A 17994-nucleotide genomic window follows, 5' to 3' on the forward strand; every position below is an offset into this window, starting at 1 on the left:
ATGTCGCAAAGGCATTTTGGATATCAAACTTACTCAATTTATCAATTCAATCAAACACTTTTGAACATTAATTATCGATCTCTACCAAGTTGATAATGCATTCACAATACAAATAAATTCTAATCATCATTGTTTTGGGCCCCTGGAGAGGGAATGATGTTATAAAGGCAGTTTTGAGGTGAGCTTTCTGCATGCACCCGAGTCTCTTCCAATCTTAAAAGTCAGTCCTTTTTAGAAAATTTATTTAATTCATGGTTAATTGACATATTTGAAGCTAAACCATTCACTTTTAGAGTTAAAATTTTATTGAAATTTAATCTTAAACATAAGTTCTTTAACATGGAATATTAACATGATTTAAATAAATTATAGATGAATAAAAAAATTATCCTAAAAAATCCTTGGTTGACATGCTTTAGTGAAACCCAAAACCTATAAAAGAACTCTATTCCACAAAGAAAAAAAAAACTTCTTAGTATTTATATAGTAAAAAGCTGAGAAGTTAATTGAACTTAAAAGAACCTCAAGTTTCTAAAGATAAAAGGTCTTAAGCAAAGTTGACTTTGAGCTAAATTTTACGCAAGCGAGGGTCAGCCCATGCTTTGGGTCGACCTAGACTTGGGTTAGATTTATTGTAAAATAACTTTCAAGACTATAAAAAATAATTTTTTGCCAATTTAAATTTGAGCTTACGTTTGGTCTATAAAGTATAGATATTTATTCCTTCCAACCTAGCCTTCTATTTTGTCTAACCCATCAATGTAAGGAGCTGATCAATTTTTTTCAGAATTGTTCTTACAGAACATGAACAATTGTTTTTAGCTTAAAAGATATTTAATTTAAATAAAAAAATTAGGTTTAATTATGGTTTATAGAGGGTAATAAAAGATGATAATAAGGGGAATTCCATTGGTTTTTGTTCCTAAAATCATTTATAAAAGGGGCTAAAGAAGAGTGTTTTGGGGTTGGTTTTCCTGCATTGTTTAGTACAATATCGTTGCAGAATTTTTGACTTCTTTCCTACATGACTTTTCTATTTTTCCTCCTCTATTTTAAGCTCTTGTTTTGATCTTTCTTTTCTTCTTAATCTAGTGCTTAAAATTAGTTTTTTAAGGAGAGATTTTTTAGTCAGTATTCCTTTGATTTGTTAGACCTTGTTTAGGAGTGAATCAATCTTGAGATGCTTATTGAAAAAAGTTGTTTTGCACAAAGTGAGAAGCAATAAAGCTTTAATGACAAATAATTAATTATTGACAATAAGAACTTGGTTATGTTCTAAGATTTTCAACAAGTACCCTCAATTAGTTTTGTTTAAATATATACTATATACTTTTTTAGTATGCATATTCAAATTTTGTTTTAATCTTTCATATATATATATATATATATATATATATATATATATATATTTGTTTAGTAATTAAGTATGTTATCCTTTGTATGATTGCAAGTTTACTATCTTCTTATTATATTGCATGATTAAACACTAAACAAATATGCTCGCTTGTCTAATTATTTTGTGATTTTTGAACAACAATCTTAATGCTTTATTTCTATTAGTCTTTTTTTTTAGTTTATAGTCCTTGTTATAACTTGATTATTAGTTAAAAGAATATTAGAGTCTTTGTGTTATAATTTAAATTTTATCTAATTGTTTATTATCATGCTTTTAATTAAATGCATGTAACATGTCCTTATGAACTAAACAATAGAAACTTGTTTATGTCTATCGTATAATATTTGTTAGTTATTTGCTTTGTTTGATATAACAATTATAACTCAAGGTAATGCAATCAAACAAGGTATGCTAATTGTTTAATTTATTTAAACAAACATATTGTATGATGCATGTCATTAGGATAATATTTTAATATAATCTCTCATAGTTGAGAATTTTTTTTATTTTTTTAGCTTCTTATACTTGTCATAGTTTTTTATTATCAAACTTTGGTTTGTTAAAATTTTAGTTTTGGTTTACATTTTTTTTTATACTTGTTAAAGAAGCCAATTTTATTTGTATAATTTTGACTATTGTGATGTATTTATATTTTCTATTTGTTGAGAAGCCAAGCTTATTATATATATTTTGGCCATTATTTTACAAAAATATTTTATAATGCCTTCAACTCAAGAGTTGGTTATTCTAACCAATTTTTCTTTGGCAAGTATTACCTTGGTTGCGAGGACTCAACCATCACCTTTTATAATGCATAATAAGAAACCTGAAAAGTTTAATAGATTGAATTTTGAGAAATGATAACAGAACATGTTTTTTTATTTGAACACCTTGAACTTGAGAAATGGTTGCAATTATTAAAGAATTACCACCATCTTGGAAAGAATTAAATAATTATCTTAAGCATAAAAGCAAGGAAATGAGAGTTGAAGACTTTTTTTTAGACTAAAGGTAGAAGAGGACAATAAGTTGTCTAAAAAAAAGTTAAATCTTATGGTATAACCATTAAAGCAAACATTGCAGAATAAGTGTTGAAGTTCCATAATAAAAATCAAAAGGAAAAGATTGATGAGAAGGGAAAAAATATTGATAAAAAGTTTAATGATAATTGTTTTATCTGCAACAAAATAGGTTGCCTAGTTAAAGGTTGCAAAAATAAAGCTCAACAAAGTAACCCAAAATAGATAATGATTGTTGAAGTTAAGATTAACCTCACTAACAAAGGTTCAGAAATGAACATATCTATTTTTTTTTAAAATCAACCTGATAAAAAATCTTGAGAAATGATGAATTGATAAAAGTAAATCAAGATATGTATGCATCAAGAAAATATTGTTCTCCACTTATAAAGAAGCGGATAATAAATATTTATACATTGGAAATTCATCAACCTTCAAAGTACCAGGTATTGGGAAAGTCATAACGAAGATGGCTTATGAAAAACTTTTGACCCTCAACAATGTGCTTCATATTGCTAATAAGAATAAAGTTGAAAACAATAAGAAAATAAAGGCAACAAGAAGTAATAACGAAGAGATTATGAATCACCATTTGGTGAATTCTGTCTCTAAAATAGTATTATCTACCAAACTACCGCTCTTTATTCACCTTAATAGAATGGTAACGTAGAACATAAGAATCTAATTTAAAAGAAATGATGAATGTCATGTTGACAAGTTTGGGAGCTCCCAAGAATTTGTAGAGGAAGACAATCCTAACTATCGATTATATACTTAATAAAATACCATACAAAAAGCTAGAGAAGATATCATTTGAATTGTGAAAGGTATAAGACCTTCATATATTTACCTCTAAGTAGAAGGGTTTTTTTTTAAAATGCAATACTTGATCCTAAAAAGTCAAGATATGACTTATAACTATGGATTATGTATTTATTAGATATATTTATAATAATAATGCATATCAATTTCTTGTACACGAGTCAAGTATTAAAGATATTCATCCTAATACTATAATGGAATCAATTGATGCTATATTCTTTGAGATGTGTTTCCATTTAAAGAAGCATAAGTAAATAATTCATTTAAAAGAATGAATAAGACTAGTTCAAGTGATCATTATCAATCAAAAGATGATGAAGTTTAGTTTAGGAGTAAAAAGACAAAAAAGACCAAAACAATTACTTTGAACTTTTTAACATACTTGTTATAAATTGAACCTAGAACATACTATGAGGTAATGTCTTTTCCTGAAACTTTTTATTAGAAGAAGAGAATTAATAGTGAAATTAAATTCATTATAAATAATCATATATGAGAATTAGTAAATCTTTTACCTGGAAATAAACCATTAGACCATAAGTTAATCTTCAAAAGAAAGATGAAAACTATTGGAACCATTGGCAAATATAAAGTAAAACTTGTTACTAAGGACTTAAATAATAATAAAGTATGGATTATTTTAACACATATTTAGTCGTGTCAAGAATAATTTCTATTTTGACACATGTTATAAAGCCATCAAAGATTTATTTATTGAGGTGAAATAAGGATGAATATTAATACCCCGCTACAGGGTTGGGAGGACTAAGTTCAAATTTGGGTTATCCAAGGCATAATGGTCTGATCTTAGTGTAGAAATCTGATACACACATAATTATATTTGTCCTTTATTCGATAACTCAATTTAGAATCGGATGACCCATTGTCTGCTCCTATAATTGGATGTTAACTATCTAGTGATAAAATTGATTAGTACTCGTTTATGTATTTTATTATGTTATTTCCATGTTGTTTTTATCCTTAATGTGAGTATAAAACTATCTTTTATTCAAAAACTCAATCCGGGATTAGATGACCTATTATTGACTCATATTATTGGATATTGACTATCAAATATTTGAATTGACAAATATACATTTTTGTCAACCACTTTGTACTTTTATATTTACATGTGATGCATAAGTTGTCTTTTATTTGAGAACCCAACATAAGATTAGATGATCTGTTTCTAGCTCTTATCATTGGACGTTGACTATCAGGTGTAAGAATTGGTGAATACATTTTTTTGGCATTCATTGTTGTTTTGTTTAGTATGTGGTGTATGAGTTGTCACTTATTTTGAAAACTTGATTTATAATTAGATGACTCATTCTCGTTTTCTATTCTTGGATATCGACCATCCAGTATTTAAATTAGTGAATATATATATATATATACACTGTGTAATCATATCATAATCTTTTTTTACATACTATTAAACATCCACTGATATGAAATCAACCCTTTATGTTTTTCTTATAGTACATTTAAAAATAAACATAAATACATTTAAAAGGTTTTATATATAATGTAAGTCTAAATTTATAGAATTCCATCTACCATAGGTAAACTATGTAGCTTAAAAACTCTTTATTAAGTATTTAGGGTTTCATTCCGTGTGTGTGCAAACTTAATTGCCTTCATCTCGTAAAACAATATAATCTATAATGGTGCTAATATATGGAGGATGGATATAGTCCATGATTATGAATTGAATGGTATGTTTGAGGAAAAAGAAAACTCTATTTTACACATGCATGTTTATGGGGAAAGTTAAGAATTGTATAAAAAAGTTCAAGGTGTCAAATGTCTGTAATTATGTTGATAATTATGTTGATGTGTGTTGTTTTGGGAATATTTTATTTGATGTTGCGAGCAAGTTAGGTTGGATCAACATGTTCTAACATGAAGCTATTAAGAGTGAGTAGTTGCTTTCAGATCCATTCCAATCTGTACAACAACGCTTATCAATAACTAACCATCTTTGATGGTTCAACGCCGAACTATTGTTAAAGTGGGTATCAAGTCGTTCCGAGTTCTACAACCAAAACCACTATCTTAGTTTAGATTTTAAAACAAAACATGTCACTTTTGTGTATAACCAACTCTCTTTGTTTTCCTAACAAACAATAATACAAATCTTAGGTATGATGCATATAATGATTTTATTTTATCTTTTTTATTATATAACTAGTCATTTATCTACAATATTTGAAGACCAATTAGGGTTTGTAGTTGCTATAAAATTAAATGACAATTTTTTTTTTGTTTTTTGTTTTTTTACTTTTATCTTTTGTTCATCGAGATGTTCATTGGAACAGATTTCAAGTTTAAAAAAACAAAAAATAAAACCAAATTAGGATTTTTTTTGTTTTAAATAAAAAACTGAAAAAACCCAAAACTATTACATCAAAACCTGTCAAAAAAGCCCAACTAAAACATCTATGAAATAATTTAGGTTTATTTTAAATAAAAAAAATCTACCAAATCAAACTATTTGATTTGAATAGATGATTCAATTTAATTTTTTAAAAAGCTGATTATGTTGAAGTTTTTTAAAGCTCTTTTATTATTTTGGTAGCGAATAATTTTTTAATGTATTTTTTATTTATAAATATATTAAAATAATATTTTTTTTAAAATTTATTTTTAATATTAACACACTAAAATAATATAAAAATATCAAAAAATTAATTTAAAACAAAAAAATTAAAAAAATTATTTTTTTAAAAAATACCTTTTAGAACATAAAAACAAACCAACTCTAAATTCAAACTAAACTGAACCATCTAGGTGGTGACCCAGTGGTAAGAGCTTGGAACCAAGAGGTTTGCTCCCTCTGTGGTCTCAGGTTCGAGCCCTATAATTGCTCATATAATGGCCACTGGAGGCTTACATGATCGTTAACTTCAGGGCTCGTGGGATTAGTCAAAGTGCGCGTAAATTAACTCGAACACCCATATTAAACTAAAAAAAAAAAAACATGTTTCATTCAACAAAACTCGAGATATTTTTAGGTACATTCAAAACTGAAATGGAATAGGATGGGAGGCGTGTCCTCTGATCATTGGTTTGTGTCCAATGATATATGACCAACAGGTAAGATAAAATCCATGGCAAAGCAAATCCTGTGAAGAACATCAAAACAATATCAGAACTCAAAACCCCCCCCTCCCCCCTACTTTATCCTCTCAAAACCTCTCTCTCACTCTCTCTCTGTAAAGATGGCTTCGACTACTGCTGTAACTGCTCAGGTCACAAACCTTAACGGGCTAGGCGACTGGAAAAGGCCTTTCCCTGCATCACTTCCTTTAGGTAACTTCACTTCCTCTCTGTCTTCAATTGCCATTTGTTTGGTTCCTGAATAACAAATGGAGCATTTTTAAGAGAAAAGCTTGGACCTTCCTCTCTTTAGTTTCCACTAAGTGAGACTGTTCATCAGCTTTTTTTTTTGTTAATTTAGGGTTTTGGTATTTATGATAAATATGTCAAATTTTAAGTGTTATTGACTTTAAATGTTGTTGGTACTTTGCCAATTTTAATTGCAATTGTTGAAGTGATTGAATTAGCTCAAAGAATGGGGCATTGAATCAGAGTTGGATAATTCTATAATGGATTTTTAGAGTGGCTACTTGTACATGTTAAGGTTTATGCCCTCGTTTTTACTTTATAGTTTATAGAAAGGTGGCTTTTGAGATGCTATTTTGTTGTTGTTGTTGTGGGATGATAAAGCTAACCCTTATAACAGAAAAAAGAGGTTTTTATTTTTATTCACTTTTTTTTGTCGCAGAAATTGACTTTACTAAAAGATTTAATCTATGATTAGGCAAATGTATTTGTAACCGGTGGAAGTAACTCAATATATCTGTCTATTAGTTGAGATTTGGTTATGGATATGATATGAAATAGCCGTTCAAACTGTTGTTAAATAAGATTGAGAGGAAACAGAATAACCCAGAAGAGAAGGATAAGAAAAGGAAAAAGGAAATGAAAAAGGGACTTGTTTAATGCATCATTATTGTTTAAGCCATCAAGTGTCTTGGTTTCTTCACCAATTTCTTTTTTTACAGAGAGTTACGGATCAAACTCTGCTAGTATTTTCTTATTATGCCTGTTGCTTTCCGGGAACCAAAGATCCATGTTAGTTTGTTTCCTTTCAAAACTTTGTTTGCTTGCACTTCTTCTGCTTATGCTTGTGCTAATCATCAAATATGTGGGTTTACTCTTTTCCCCTCCTGTTTGGCTTTCAAGTTCATTGGATATATAATTGCATAGTTATGGAAATTTTCGATGTAAAAATTATATGGACCTTTTGAACTATGAGTTACCTGCTTATGATTGTAGTAGTTGGCTCTTAAAGGAGTTTACTATCTAGTTCTTTGTGTTGATGTCATTATGTTTATGTGCTTCTCAAGTATACATCTCCATTGCACTCTCTCCTGCTTCTGTCTTTAATACCATGTTGCTTACGGAGAAACTAAAAAGAAAAAAAGGTCTTAAGTGTATCATTTATCATATTTTATGGCTGTCTAGACACGTTGTATTGGGAATGTTGTTGGCTATTGGTGATTTTGGAATATAATTAAAATTACTATCAACAACTTATTGCCACCATGTCATTTTAAGTGTTAAGATTGTTCAAATTTTCTTATCTAGGTGGTTAGTAACTAATTGATTGTTTATGCTTGCTTCCTTGCTTAATAGCATTTTCTGCCTTGCGGATTGAAGTTGCAGGAAGACATTATGGGTTGGAGATCATCCTTTCAAAATTATGTCCCTTTTACTTGGCATATTCTGGTTTCTCTGTGAATGTTTGGCTGGATGCTTGTCCATGCTTTATATCTAATGTTGGATTTCTTGTGACTGTCTTCTACCACTGCTTTCAGGTAACCTGAATTTAAATGCAAATGTTGTTGGCAAGCAGCTGTTGTCTTGGTCTGGCAAGCAGAAATCTGAGCGAAATTACAGATCTTTCCGTGTGATTGGTTTATTTGGAGGGAAAAAGGAGAATAGCGAGAAGAGCGATGATGCACCTTCAAAGGTAACCTGTGAACCTTCTTCTTCTAGTCTGTGTCGTGTTGAACTTAAGTGTCTTCTATATAATTAGATGATAATTGCCCCAATCTGACTGAGTTTGCTGTGCTTACATTGTGCTTATGGAGATGATATTTTCTCTTTATTTATACTCTAATATTTCCCTATTTTTTTTTATCAAAAAAGAAAAAAAAATACTTCTTACTGTTTTTTATTACAGTTCTCTAGGTTTAACATTTTATTTGTTGAAGTCTAGGGGTGGTATATAAAAATAATTATAATGTGTAAAGGAAAGCTTGTGTACTAATGCTAAGTTCTTTTGTGGCCCACCCATACTGTGTTTGAGAAGTCGAGTTAACATTGTACTTTACTGTGTCATACATATCCTTTATGTTGATGGCAGCTCCCCATCAGAAATATCTGGGAGCTTGTTAATTGGTTCTAATAGCTGAGAAGGTGAGAATTTGGCCAAATTACCAATCATATAAGAGAGCTATCTTTGTATCTGCATAAAGATCTTAAAGCAAGTGTCCAATGGTATCATTTTGTCAGAATCTTGCCATTATCGGCTTAAAATTTAAGACATTATTTTGACACATAATATGCAGGATGTTATAATAGATACATGGTGCTTCTGTTAGGGATTGCAATTCTGTCTTCCTTGAGGAGTTTTTTCTTGACCTGAGGGATTTGGAGTTTGCATCTTTGCATCTGTGCTCAGTCATCATCTAGGTTCTCAATTATCTTTTTAAAAGCAACAAATCAGAAAAAAATCTTGAACGATTCCATAGCAGTGCCTTGTAAGAAATTTTTGCATTTAGTAATCAAACTCTTTTTTGTTCAATTTGCACTAATTTTAGGAAACAAAAAAAAAAATCCTTTTTTTTTTAAAAAAAATTTACAAACCAAACCGCAAGAATAAATATAAATAAATCCACATATAAGATCTAATTATCCAGATTGGATTATGAATATGGCCTTGTATTATTGTGCATTCACTGTTCCAAACATTTCCTAAAAATAGATGACAAGTTCTTAGACTGAACTCTCTTCTCATTAGGTTCCAAGTTGTTTTTTTTTTGGGGGATAGGAAATGAAGACTTCTGAGAACAAATATCGAAACAGGAAGAAAAAGGGAAAATAAATCAGATTGATTTTTCAATCAAAAGTGCTATGTGAAATTGCCAATGCTACTTTCTTGGCAAGAACAACCTTTTCTATTGTGATATTTTTGGCTTGGAAAGATAGACTGTGATCCTTCTATTTGACACCAGTTCTCTGTTTGGCTTTAGGCAGGAATATTTGGAAACATGCAGAACTTATACGAGACTGTAAAAAAGGCACAAATGGTTGTCCAAGTTGAGGCAGTTCGGGTGCAGAAAGAACTTGCTTCGTATGGATTACATATTAAATCAATCTTATCTGAATCTTTAATTTTGATGCCTCTGTGAATCCTCAATTAACTTCCTTTTGTTTTATTGTTTGCAGAGCAGAGTTTGATGGTTACTGTGAAGGTGAGCTAATCAAGGTATGCTATTCTCTCTACGCACATGTCTGAAGCGTGTGTGTGTGGTCTTACTATTTTAGTTATGGTGGGATGAAGAGATTTAAAAGCACCATTTGGTCCCCCTTGGGTGATTCATCATATAAAATGTCAAGTATACAAAGAAATGTAGTTCAATGAGAACAAAAGGTAGTTATTCTACATTTGCCAGATACAGGAACTGCCAAATGTGGTGTTGTATGCTTGTTGCTCTTATCTCAGGAGTGACCTTTCCATGTTGTTGCTTTTGAGAAAGCCTACGATTTGTGTTTTAATGGTTGGAGTGAAGGCTACATAACTGTCAATCTTGTAAGCATTAACTGCACCTCCATTGGCTTTCATGGAAGTTTTGAACTGTGATCTAGGTAACACTAACTGGCAACCAGCAACCTGTACGGACAGAAATAACTGAAGCTGCAATGGAATTAGGTGCAGAAGTGAGTACAGTAGTTGCTTGATTTTATATTTTCTTTTGCTAAATCACAGAATGATGATATCTTTCATAATTATTTTATCAGTTCTTTCTCAATGAAGTTAATGAGTGTATCTGTTCTCATTGTATGATTCAATTGTTTATGGTTATGTGCAGAAACTTTCACTTTTAGTTACCGAGGCATACAAGGATGCTCACCAAAAGAGTGTCCAGGTAGAACCTTTGCTTCTTTTAGCAGTGAAAACCCCCTTCCATTTTTTATTGTTAAGCTAAAATCTGGACCTCGTAACTTTCTCAGGCCATGAAAGAAAGGATGAACGACCTTGCCCAAAGCCTAGGAATGCCACCAGGAGTCGGTGAGGGGTTAAAGTGAAGGTGCATTCCTCTCATGATGGTGTCCAACACGCCCATCAATTTTGTAACTGGACTGGTTAGAAGTGCTTTTGGTACCATGACTGGAAATTTATTATCTGTTTATCGTAATAACTGTTTAGATTCAAAAGAAAGAGTATTTTGAAATTTGTGATCGTTGTTGTTATAACATTCAATAATAATTGGTTGTTAAACTGAATCAACTAGGCAGTCAAATTCTACATCATCCCCCACAAAGGAAAGAGCAAAACATCATGAATTAGTGGGGAATGTAGGCAGTGCAGTAATGATACATTTCGGTAAAACTCTGCTTCTCTATCCCTTCTTTTAAGAGTTTAGTAAGAGTTACCAAATGTTTTAAATGCATTTTCTCATTCTTTTTTTGGGAGTGTTGTATTATTTTACACTGAGAAATTTTCCCTTTCAAAGTTATCTTGTCAATATTGGCTAGAACCTGTGAAATTTCCATTTGGGCCATTCATGAAGTAGACGGGAAGGGATATGCATTAACCTGGTAGAAAAGCCTGAAGTATCATGTATTTGGTGACATGAATGCAAAAATCTTTCGTCAACTGACATTTTTGGCTACCGTAAGCATTAGTGTTCCTGATAGGCAATTTTGTTTCTCAGAAAAACCTTCAAATTCTTCTGCTTGCACAGAAGATTTTGTAGATGGTTTGGCATTTGATTCAGTGACCATCTGGAATGACAATTAGAATCCATCTATGAAACAGAATAGAACATGTTGCCTTAAAATATAGTATCTTCTCTGAATGGATGACCCTACCCTAGCTGCTTCACCCATCATTTGTATGGGGGTTCTACTGATTTATGGATTGCTCCACATATCAATTACTCTCCCTCATGCCATCGTCTCAGTTTTTGTCAAGATTTGGGTAGTTCTTTCCCACCCAAGAATGATCTGAAAAGAATGAAAGCTCTTTCTGGTTGAAATAATGGAACTTCATGGCCTGCTCCTCTCACAGTTGCAAAGGTCAGCCCCTTGTAAACTTCTGTCCATCCTCCAACCTATATCATAGGTTAAACTGTTAGTAGTTTTTCGAGCTCACTTTTGTTACTGAAATATAACTTGAAGAACAGTTAAAAACCATGCTGAAAACACATTGCGCTTTACCTGGTCGCCTGAGTACCAAGGGTACCACCTAGTTTTAACAGGGAGATCGAGGTGACTAAGGGAAAACCTAGTGGCAGTCACCGGAACCACTGAATCTGTGTCACCGCTGCATCAAAAGAAAAACAAAGTCATTAAAGTTACCTCAGTTATTTTTTAAAAAAGGGGTTTTCAAATGAATCATGCATTGAATACATGATGGTGAATGAATGATGACTTCTATAGCTGGAACTCTATCACACTAACATGGCAATTGGCTGGTTTTTTGTTTTTTTGAGTTTAGCATAAAAAAATTTAGAAAAATATCATAATCTAGAAAATATTTAGAAAACAACACAATTTAAAAAGTCACAAATAATACCTACAATTCATAAATTCACGAATTATATGTCTCTAGCTATTCTCAAATTGTAAAATGATTTTACACATTAAAAGGAGAAATTATAAAATAAAAGAGGAGAGAGATGAAAGAAAAAATAAAGAAAAAGATCTTAAAATTACATCTAAACTCTGATGATAATATCATTAATATTATAAAAAGATTTTAACGAAATGAATCAAGTAAAATTATTAATATTAATTATATTGAATCACACGAGCAATTTAAAAAAAAAATGAGTCGCTTATCATTTTTGACAACTTTTATAATTGACTCTCGTCATTAATTATTAATGATTATTTTTTTAGTATTATTAAATTTATTCCATCAAAATATTTTTAACAGTAACAATAGTTTGGGAATTGTTTTTTCTCTTCTATCTTTTAACTATAATTTATGAAGAGAAAGAAAAGAGATAAAAAAAAAAAAAAAGATCTCGCCACACGAGCCGCTAAAAAACACACAAGCTATCTATCACCTATGACGGCTCATTTCACCTACTATGATTACCGTTAGTAACATTGGTATAATTGAAATTGTTTTGTCGATATCTCTATGACAACAGTAATGGTGTCGATATTGAAAATTTTACATTCTACGTGATTTTTTTTCTTTTTCTTTTTTATTTTTTTCCCCTCCTCTTTTCACTGTAATTTGCGTAAAGATCGAGAGGGTAACTAACACATGCGACTCGCTCGCTCTAAACTGTGCTTTTTCCAAGTGGCTGTGAAAAACAATGATGGTAAAAATCTCATAATCAAAAGCAGTCAAACTTCCAAGCAGAAGCTCCCGCATGGACAGTCAAACACTCAGCCTCTCTATAGCATAGCACTCTGTCTTTTACAGTAACAGAGCTTGCAGTCAAAGAAATTAGAGGACCGGTCAATAGTTATTTATGTGATTTGACACCTTTCCACTCTGGAACACCTGCTTATATTTCTGTTTAACAGTGATTATTAACGGCATAATTAACCAATGATCTGAGATTTGTCAACGGGAACACACAAGAAAATTACCTGAAAACCCAGATTCTTAAACCAGCCGCAATCAGCTCCTTGTATATGGGTAACATGGAGGATTCAGAATCCTTCCAGTTTTTATTCAGCACATTACTGCCAAATAACAAATATTATCACACTATCAGATCAAAGAAGGAGGGAAGCATCACGTCTTGCCTTCTTTTAGATGTAGGATGTTACCTGCAAGCAGTCCATTTGTAAGGAATTCCGGTAACATTAGCATGCATTGCCTCTTGCACTTCAGGTCGATTATAGTATTTCTCTGCATAATTCTCAGTACATGGATCATAACCAGAAACCCTTCTACGGAACAGAGTATTCTTCAGCCTCATAGTACTATTTGGAAGTTGCATGCAAGATGGTGTATAAATGCTGTATGGATCAATATTCCCAAATTCATGGTATATTGCATAATTCACAGCATCATCACATTTTTTTGAGGTTGTGTCATCTGTGAAATTGCAATTATCAAGAATTTCTCGGTAAGTCTGATCCGATATCATTGAATGTGTCCACCAAAATGCAATAGTTCCAATGCTGTCATAGTAGATATCTGTGACTGCATTTCCTACCTGTAAAAATATTTCACTCGAAACTTAATATCTTCTTGAATCTTAAATATCAGCTTAATTAGTATCTCGCAATATTTCTCAAATTTGCAAATATATTTTACTCACAATGAATCCTTTAAGATTGATGATGGGACGTGGATACGCTTTATTGTAATCATGGATTTTCTTTGCCAACTGGGGGACATAATGCCCTAATAAGTACATGAAAATAAGATCATACCATCCCCATATCCTTAAGAACTAGCCATTTACTACTTATTTTCTTTAATATATTGCTGCTTAAATACCTGCATAACTTTCACCAGCAATGTAGAGCTCTCTATATTTGTATTGAGGAAATCTTGACATCCACCTAATGACAAAAACTAGAGCATCCTGAGCTGTTTCACAAAAGAGGATATCTTATCATTACACGAGCATGATCATCAATGGCATTAATGTAATTGTTAGATGATACAAATATATATATATATATAAACCTGTCCTTTTGTCTCCAGAATCTTTAAGATTAGAGCTTGTGTTTGTGTATGAGAATCCCACACCAGCTGGTGATTCCAGGAACAAAATATTTGCTTCTGTGAGCATACAAAGGAGATGTAATCTCAGCATTAGAAAAATTTAAGAGAGAACTTTAACAAAGTAAACAATGTAGGTACGTAAGAAGTTGTTTTCTCTAAGAAGGGAAAAATAAATAAATTATTGCGTGATAGTTTTTTTTTATTACCTCTATTCCAAGAATATTTGTTCATATAAAGAGATGAACCAGTTCTATTTATCCGAAATGGCCCGATTTCTTCCGATGCTCCATATGCCACCGATGAACAACCTGGTCCTGCACTCTCTCACACACACATGATTAAATCTTACACCAGTTGTGATTAATTATTTTTGCCAATACTTGATTGGAATTTTAAGCTTGATAGTGATATTCAGAAGCAATCTCAAATTTATTACGCGCAATATGGAGCAAAAAGATGAAGCAATTAAATAAAAATAGAAATAAAAATAATTGTCTAGAAGAAAGAGGAACAAAAAGACAACAAATTAGGCCCAACTGGACCTGTTCCACTTTACCATGCTTCTCTTCCTGTCTAGCAAGGTGATGAAGTTGTGCCCCAGTCTAGTGACGCAGAATTGTGGAAGAAATTTGTAAAAAAAAAAAACTTATTTAGAAAAAACGAATTTTCTTTTTTCTTTTTAGTTTTTTTAATTTTCAATTTTCATTGTTTAATAAAAAAATAGAAAATGTGTTAATTTGTTAAGAGAAAGGTGAACTTTTTCACCGAAAAATAATAAATACATCAAAATTATAAATAATTTTTTATAAAAAACAAAACCTTATTTTATAACATCGATCGATCTTAATATTTTATGTTTTTGATAACGTAATTATAGAATATTAATTATATTTCATTAAAATTAAAAATTATCATATAAAAGTTATACTTTTAATTCAAAAATAATCTTTGTACATAAAAGAAAACATTTGTATTGTTCATGTCTTTTTTTTAATTGAAAACAATGTAAAGCTTACAAAGAAAAAATTATAATATTACTTCGTGTTGATTTTAAATTGAGAAATTCCATTTTTTTTAATATAATTCCAGTATTTCAGAAAATTATAATATATTTATAATTTTCTTCAAAGCTCAATTTACTTTGAATAATCTGCAACAGGACACTCATAGTTAGTACAACCACATTTTTTATATGAGAAATTGTTTATGAAGTAAATTTCACTGTTTGTAATTAGTTAATTATGCAATTGATAGAAGATGTACTAGTTTTTACTTTATTTTATGTTTTGTTCTCTCGCATGTCTTCCATTATCAAAACACGAGTGACCCACGTTATCATTGTTCTTCCTTGTGCTTCGTTTTGATCTGAAGATGTTCAAACTCCCCCTCCATTTCTGGGTCACCAAAAATCATCATCATGATGACCATTTTCTTCTTCTGGATGCGCGTGCTTCGAGGAATGAAGTGAGCAGTGCTGTACTGCTGTTATATAGACTAGTAGTTGCCACAAGTTTCTATCTTTCACTCCTTTTAATTCCTTCTCGTTCTTAGGTCAACTCAAAGAAGCAAGACAGAAACGCTAGAGCAAAAGAGAAAAGAAGCATCTTTTTCCTTGGGATACCAAGGGAACAGTGTGTGTTTGGAGGTGTTGTGTGGTGGAATGTGGTTGTTTTTTTTTCTGTGAAATCTATTTAAAAAAACAAGAAAAAACATGTAAAATTTATTTTTGATAATGGTGTTCTTTGCATTAAATAAATTGTATATTAAAAACAAAAAACTATGACACCCAACCTATCCACGCTACCAAACATGAAAAAAAAGTTGGTTCTTTTTCTGTGGCCTTTTCCTTCGCATACATTATGAATCACAAAAGCAAAAGAAAGTGACTAGAAAAATCATGGAGTTTAGCACTTTTAAGGTGTTCTAAAGGTGGAATAAACGTCACTTGTGGAAGAAGAGGAATAAAACCCTAAAAGATGCAGACAGAGAGAGATCACGAGAGCTCATGTGGCTTATTTTGTTGGGTTTTGGCTGTGCCTAATAGACAACTAGTCGTTTTTACTTTCTTTCTTTCTGACTTGATAATCTTTATCAATTTTTAGAGTGGGAAAATTTGGGATTTTACTGCCTTGTTCACCTGCAAGAATTTAAGGGTACTGTCCTATTAGAAAGGGCATTAAAGCCCAAGGCAGAGAGTGTGTTATGTGTTAATTGGAGCATGTACAAGAGGCAAGACATGAGTTGGGGCTCCATAGACGTCATAAATAGGCACGCACGTTCCCTTCATTTATTGAGAGGCACAGATATTTTGGCTTATCATTAGGGCATCATACAATGTAACTTCAACAATTAATAATGATCTTTGCTTAGCTCAAACCAAATTATAAATGGTGATCAGCTAATATATATCAAGTTATTAACTAACTTCATGTTTGATTCTAATTACAGATCATTAAGGGAAGCCACCTTCATGGTTTTGACTTCTTTGCGTCTTTTGTATTTTTGTTGAACTCACTTCTATGAAAAAAAGAAGCCAATCCAAGGCCCAATGGATTCACCTTAAAGTCAACCATACCATGCATTTGCGTATCGAAATGTTTAAAAAATGCAGTAAAATCACCACTGATTTTGATCCTGTGAAAATTATCTTCCTCGTTTCCTAGCTACGATCACAGCTTAATTTTTGTTGTATAATTCAATTGAAATAGTTCAAGTCAAGATGATAGCCAAGAAAATATACAAGGTGCTTTCAAGGGATAGTAAGAATTTAGCTAAACTGACCTCCATTGAGCCAAAGAACAAGAGGTTTCTTGTCAGGAGTCGTTGTAGCTTCTGTCAACCAGTAAAAGAGTGCACGCCCATGTTTCTCATTGACAGTAACATAGCCAGAAAACTGTGAAAATGTGACTGGTGGTTGACCAAGGAGAGACGAGATTCGATCCAGTTCTTGCTGTTCAGTCAAAGCAAGAAGGGCTGTGGTGAGTGACGAAATGAGAAGTAGGCACAAGATCAAGAGATGGGTGGTTTTGCTTTGAACTGCCATTGCAACCTCCACAAAATGATCAGAAGGGTTCCCTCTGTCTTTCAAGAAACTATGGAATAGTAGTAGATACTGTTGCTGTGAACTATAGATACTGTGAGATATTATACATAGAACTGAGTGAAGGTATTGATAGAACTTCAAGTTAATGTTGCTGCTTTACCACACTAGTAGTGCAGGTTGCAGAGCTAATTAATTAAGTGGACCTCTCTCTCCTCTCTCTCTCATGAGATTTTAGAGAGAAAGAGACAGAGAGAAAGAGGTGGGTGTGTGGAAGGGAAAGATGGACCTAGATCAGAGCTTGGTTAATTAGGAACCACCCACAGGAGGGATCATTAATGCATCACAAGTCCCTCTCTCTCTGTCTGAGCTGTACACAGTACTTGCACCGAACAACTAGAGCTCATTATTATCTTATTTGTTATCTTTCATTTATTAAGAAAACGGGTATTAATTGGGACCAAAAAAAAAAAAACAAAACTCGAGGCCAGTCTGTATTTTAATATGTAATTCATAGATGTATTTTGTTAGTGTTACTCATGGAAGAGATAAATATAAAAAATTTAGAAATATATTTGATTAAAAAAGTATTATTAAAATAAATTTGTTTTATAAATAATTTTAAAGTAAATTTTCATTTCAAAATAGAAAATACAAGAAAACATGTATCTTCTATCTATATTACCTCGCCTCTTTAATTTTAAGAAAATAATCA

The 17994-nt window shown here is 31.5% G+C and overlaps 2 protein-coding genes across 2 annotated transcripts; one reads left to right on the plus strand and one right to left on the minus strand.

Moving 5' to 3' along the window:
- The first annotated feature begins 6384 nt into the window (after positions 1 to 6384).
- Positions 6385 to 10818, plus strand: LOC7489439 (nucleoid-associated protein At2g24020, chloroplastic). The gene is made up of 7 exons (XM_024590607.2): positions 6385 to 6552; positions 8124 to 8278; positions 9564 to 9664; positions 9760 to 9799; positions 10180 to 10251; positions 10404 to 10460; positions 10546 to 10818. Exons 1-7 carry the CDS (start codon positions 6462 to 6464, stop codon positions 10618 to 10620), a joined length of 591 nt encoding a protein of 196 aa, XP_024446375.1. The 5' UTR covers positions 6385 to 6461; the 3' UTR covers positions 10621 to 10818.
- A 364-nt stretch (positions 10819 to 11182) lies between these two features.
- Positions 11183 to 17579, minus strand: LOC7489440 (serine carboxypeptidase 24). Its single transcript, XM_024590606.2, has 9 exons — positions 17021 to 17579; positions 14446 to 14553; positions 14201 to 14296; positions 14009 to 14101; positions 13827 to 13912; positions 13330 to 13721; positions 13147 to 13242; positions 11755 to 11860; positions 11183 to 11648 (listed from the first exon to the last, which is right to left on the minus strand). Exons 1-9 carry the CDS (start codon positions 17280 to 17282, stop codon positions 11505 to 11507), a joined length of 1383 nt encoding a protein of 460 aa, XP_024446374.1. The 5' UTR covers positions 17283 to 17579; the 3' UTR covers positions 11183 to 11504.
- Positions 17580 to 17994: the final 415 nt, after the last annotated feature.

Source organism: Populus trichocarpa, chromosome 18, assembly GCF_000002775.5.
Source record: "Populus trichocarpa isolate Nisqually-1 chromosome 18, P.trichocarpa_v4.1, whole genome shotgun sequence".
In the NCBI taxonomy this organism is placed as follows: Eukaryota; Viridiplantae; Streptophyta; class Magnoliopsida; order Malpighiales; family Salicaceae; genus Populus; species Populus trichocarpa.

Coding starts and splice junctions, on each gene's coding strand:
- LOC7489439 (XM_024590607.2), top strand. CDS start 6,462: ATGGCTTCGACTACTGCTGTAACTGCTCAGGTCACAAACCTTAACGGG. Junction 8,279..9,563: donor GCGATGATGCACCTTCAAAG/GTAACCTGTGAA, acceptor GTTTGGCTTTAG/GCAGGAATATTTGGAAACAT. Junction 9,800..10,179: donor GTGAAGGTGAGCTAATCAAG/GTATGCTATTCT, acceptor ACTGTGATCTAG/GTAACACTAACTGGCAACCA.
- LOC7489440 (XM_024590606.2), bottom strand. CDS start 17,282: ATGGCAGTTCAAAGCAAAACCACCCATCTCTTGATCTTGTGCCTACTT. Junction 14,554..17,020: donor TGTTCTTTGGCTCAATGGAG/GTCAGTTTAGCT, acceptor GAGAGAGTGCAG/GACCAGGTTGTTCATCGGTG. Junction 14,102..14,200: donor TTCTGGAGACAAAAGGACAG/GTTTATATATAT, acceptor TTTGTGAAACAG/CTCAGGATGCTCTAGTTTTT.